Here is a 2,854-nt window from a genome sequence, read left to right as displayed (position 1 = left end):
CCACCCGAATTCAGTGTCCCCGACGCCTGTGGTGCCTACCCGAATTCAGTGTCCCCAACGCCTGTGATGCCCACCTGAATTCAGTGTCCCGACACCTGAGGTGCCTACCACAGCTCTGAGCAGAAATCTGACACTTCCTCAATCCTCGCTTTCTGCAGGCAACTTCGATCAGCTACACTTTTGACCATGCCAACACACTGTCAACCTGTGACTATGACTAAAATCTGTGGCTGTGACTGGCTTATACTGAAAGACAGATTTCTAAAGAGAGAGAGAGACATTTTTAGCACTTTGAAGGAGCCACGGTACTTGCCGTCTTTCCATTCTCGGGTAGCATGATGTATGTATCCGAAGAGTTCTCCTGTCGTCACAGCCTTGGGGTTTAGGTCACTCCAAACAGGTTTCTGCTTCATGTTAACATATGTTCGGTTCAGTGTTCTCAAAATCTGAAGAGTGAGTGAAGAAAACTATGTAAAAGTTGGCCAAATGGACAGTGAAAACCTTCTCCTGGCTCGCCGGGCACCACGGACACCCTGTGTAGCGCAGCGCAGAAGGTGGGAACGCGGCCACAGGCACACCTCCACCTCATCTTGTAATATCCATGACGCCTAGGAAGCCCGTCTGAACCCCAGAGGCGTCCAGACTAGAGAAATCTGCCTCATCACTTAAGACCTTAACTGTGAATATAGAATGAACTTGAGATCTGGATGGCTACAGAGTGAGTTTGAGATGTTTAGCTGTATGCTCGTGCATAAGCATTCCTGTTTGTGAGGTCACTCTGACGGTATCTTTTATCCCATCTCAGAATTGCCCAGAGGCTGTCAACATGGACTGCGGGAGCCCTGCCAGAGCCTCTCACTCTGCAGGGGGAGGGGCACCTGTGTGCGCGTTGCTAAAGGACTTGGGGATGATGACAGTGCTGACCAAGGCAGGCACGCTGACAGAGTGAGTGAACCTTCATCATGTGGCCTTGACTTGGAGAGAGCTGAGCTGTGGCACGGTGCTGCCGGTGTCTAGTGGGGCCAGGGGCACACACAGCTCAGCGTGAGCGCCCAGGACGGCACACATCAAAGCAGACATCCAGTGTGCAGTGAGCCAGCCAATCGCCAACAGAAGCCTGAAGGAGACCTCAGAATTGGGACTCACTGGGCATGGAGCTAGCTGACTGGCCCAAGAAGCAGCCACGGTTGTCCTTTCCTGTCCCTTGGGAGCCAGAGTTGTTGTTTTGGAGAAGTGCCAACCACGTCAGGATGGTGACTGGGTAAACAGCACGGTCCTGCTCATATGGGCCTAAGTGTGTGTCGAGCAGGACAGAATAGGTGCAGAGTAAAGGAAAGAAATGAGACGCCTCAGGAATATGCAGCTTACATTTTTAGAAACCATTAATCTACTGGAAATTACAGAATTTAACTTTATCCTTCCATGAACCACGGCCTATATCTGAAAGTTACACTAACAAAGTAATTATAGGTCTATCAGTAATTTACTTTAATATTGCAACGGTTACATTTTTCACTAGGAAAGAACCTCCACGCAGAGGCTCCCTGAGCAATTGTTCCTTCAGGGTTCAGCTCTGAGGACTGGCAAGTGCTATGTGCAGCCATGCTGACAGCTCATGCCCATTCCGACTATTTTTAGCTGTTGGCCACCAAGTGTGTTTATACCCAAGCATCCTGAATGGGAAGGCACACGGCTCTGCATACGCGGTTTGCCAACCAAGAAAACAAGTGGACTGCCAGGAAGGCCGGGCAGAACCAGGCAGCAAACTAAAAATGGAGCTAATTAACACCTACAGCGTCTCACCATGACACAGAAAATCACACAATTCACCGACCCTAGTGCACAATAAGGACCCCCAAAAAGGGGTGTCTCTGCCTCTTTTCTTTCCAGCTTTGTTTTGGCCAGGTGGAAGGATCTGTATCTCTGAAGGAATAAACGAAGAAAAATATTTGCACTTGTTTTCTTAATGATATGGGAAAGAGGACTTATGATGATCCAAAACTGGTAAGAAGGCAGTTTTGAAAAAGGTGGGAAGTGCTCATCAAATCCTGCAAGCCAGATGGCTCCCTCGGCCAGAGTCTCTCACCACTGAGGAAAGAGGCCAGGTGTGTGCAAGCAGGTGCAGGCCTGAACGTGGCAGAATGCTCCCTGTCTTGTGTGGAAGCCTCGTCTCTGGATGAGCATATTGTGTGTGTGTGTGTGTGTGTGTGTATTGCAGGTCACTCTCTTTCACCCAATACGAAGGGAAACAGTGTCAACTGATCAAATGGCAGCAGCAGATTTCAGACTCTAACTCAACATCAATGTTATCGTGGGCTTCATTGAAGACACACCTCCGCAACACTGAAAACAGCGCCCTCCAGAGAAGATTCCTCCCAGGCTAAAAGGTAAAACACAAGTTATCCTACCTTGCTCTTCCCTGTGCCTGCATTTCCAACCACAAAGATGGAGTGTCGCACAGCCAGGAGCTCCTCAAGCTGGACAACCTGCACACAGATGGCTGTCACTCAGGTCCTTTCGTGACCAAGTGACCAAAAGATAGCTTATCATTTTAGTTTTCTCCTATGACCCACTCAGCCCCCAACAACATATGGGAAAATAGACTGTAAGTCCACTGTTTAGCTTCTTTTAGGTTTCCCACATAAAAAGCAGAAATAAGAGTAATATGAAGTCATCCTTGTCATCGTCATCATCATCATCATTGTTGTCGTCATCATCACCATCATCACCATCATCATCACTGTTATCACCATCATCACTGTCATCATCATCATCATCACCATCATCATAATCACTCTCATCATCACCATGATCATCTTCCTCATAACCATGATTGTTATCATCATCACCATCA

General features: G+C 48.1%; 1 protein-coding gene across 1 annotated transcript in view; it reads right to left on the bottom strand.

Moving 5' to 3' along the window:
- The window catches only part of Dnah11 (dynein axonemal heavy chain 11), a 260,465-nt gene that overhangs the window by 149,032 nt on the left and 108,579 nt on the right, over nt 1-2,854 (bottom strand). The window contains exons 39-40 of the mRNA XM_055607564.1: nt 2,409-2,486; nt 314-446 (exon numbers count right to left, since the gene is read on the bottom strand). Of these exons, the coding sequence (XP_055463539.1) occupies nt 314-446; nt 2,409-2,486 (211 nt within the window). The remainder of the gene's footprint in view (nt 1-313; nt 447-2,408; nt 2,487-2,854) is intronic.

Source organism: Psammomys obesus, unplaced genomic scaffold (genome assembly GCF_907164565.1).
Source record: "Psammomys obesus unplaced genomic scaffold, mPsaObe1.curated_primary_1811, whole genome shotgun sequence".
NCBI classification, from domain to species: Eukaryota; Metazoa; Chordata; class Mammalia; order Rodentia; family Muridae; genus Psammomys; species Psammomys obesus.
Note: the sequence above shows the minus strand (reverse complement) of the source record. Positions and strands in the feature narration are given on the sequence as shown.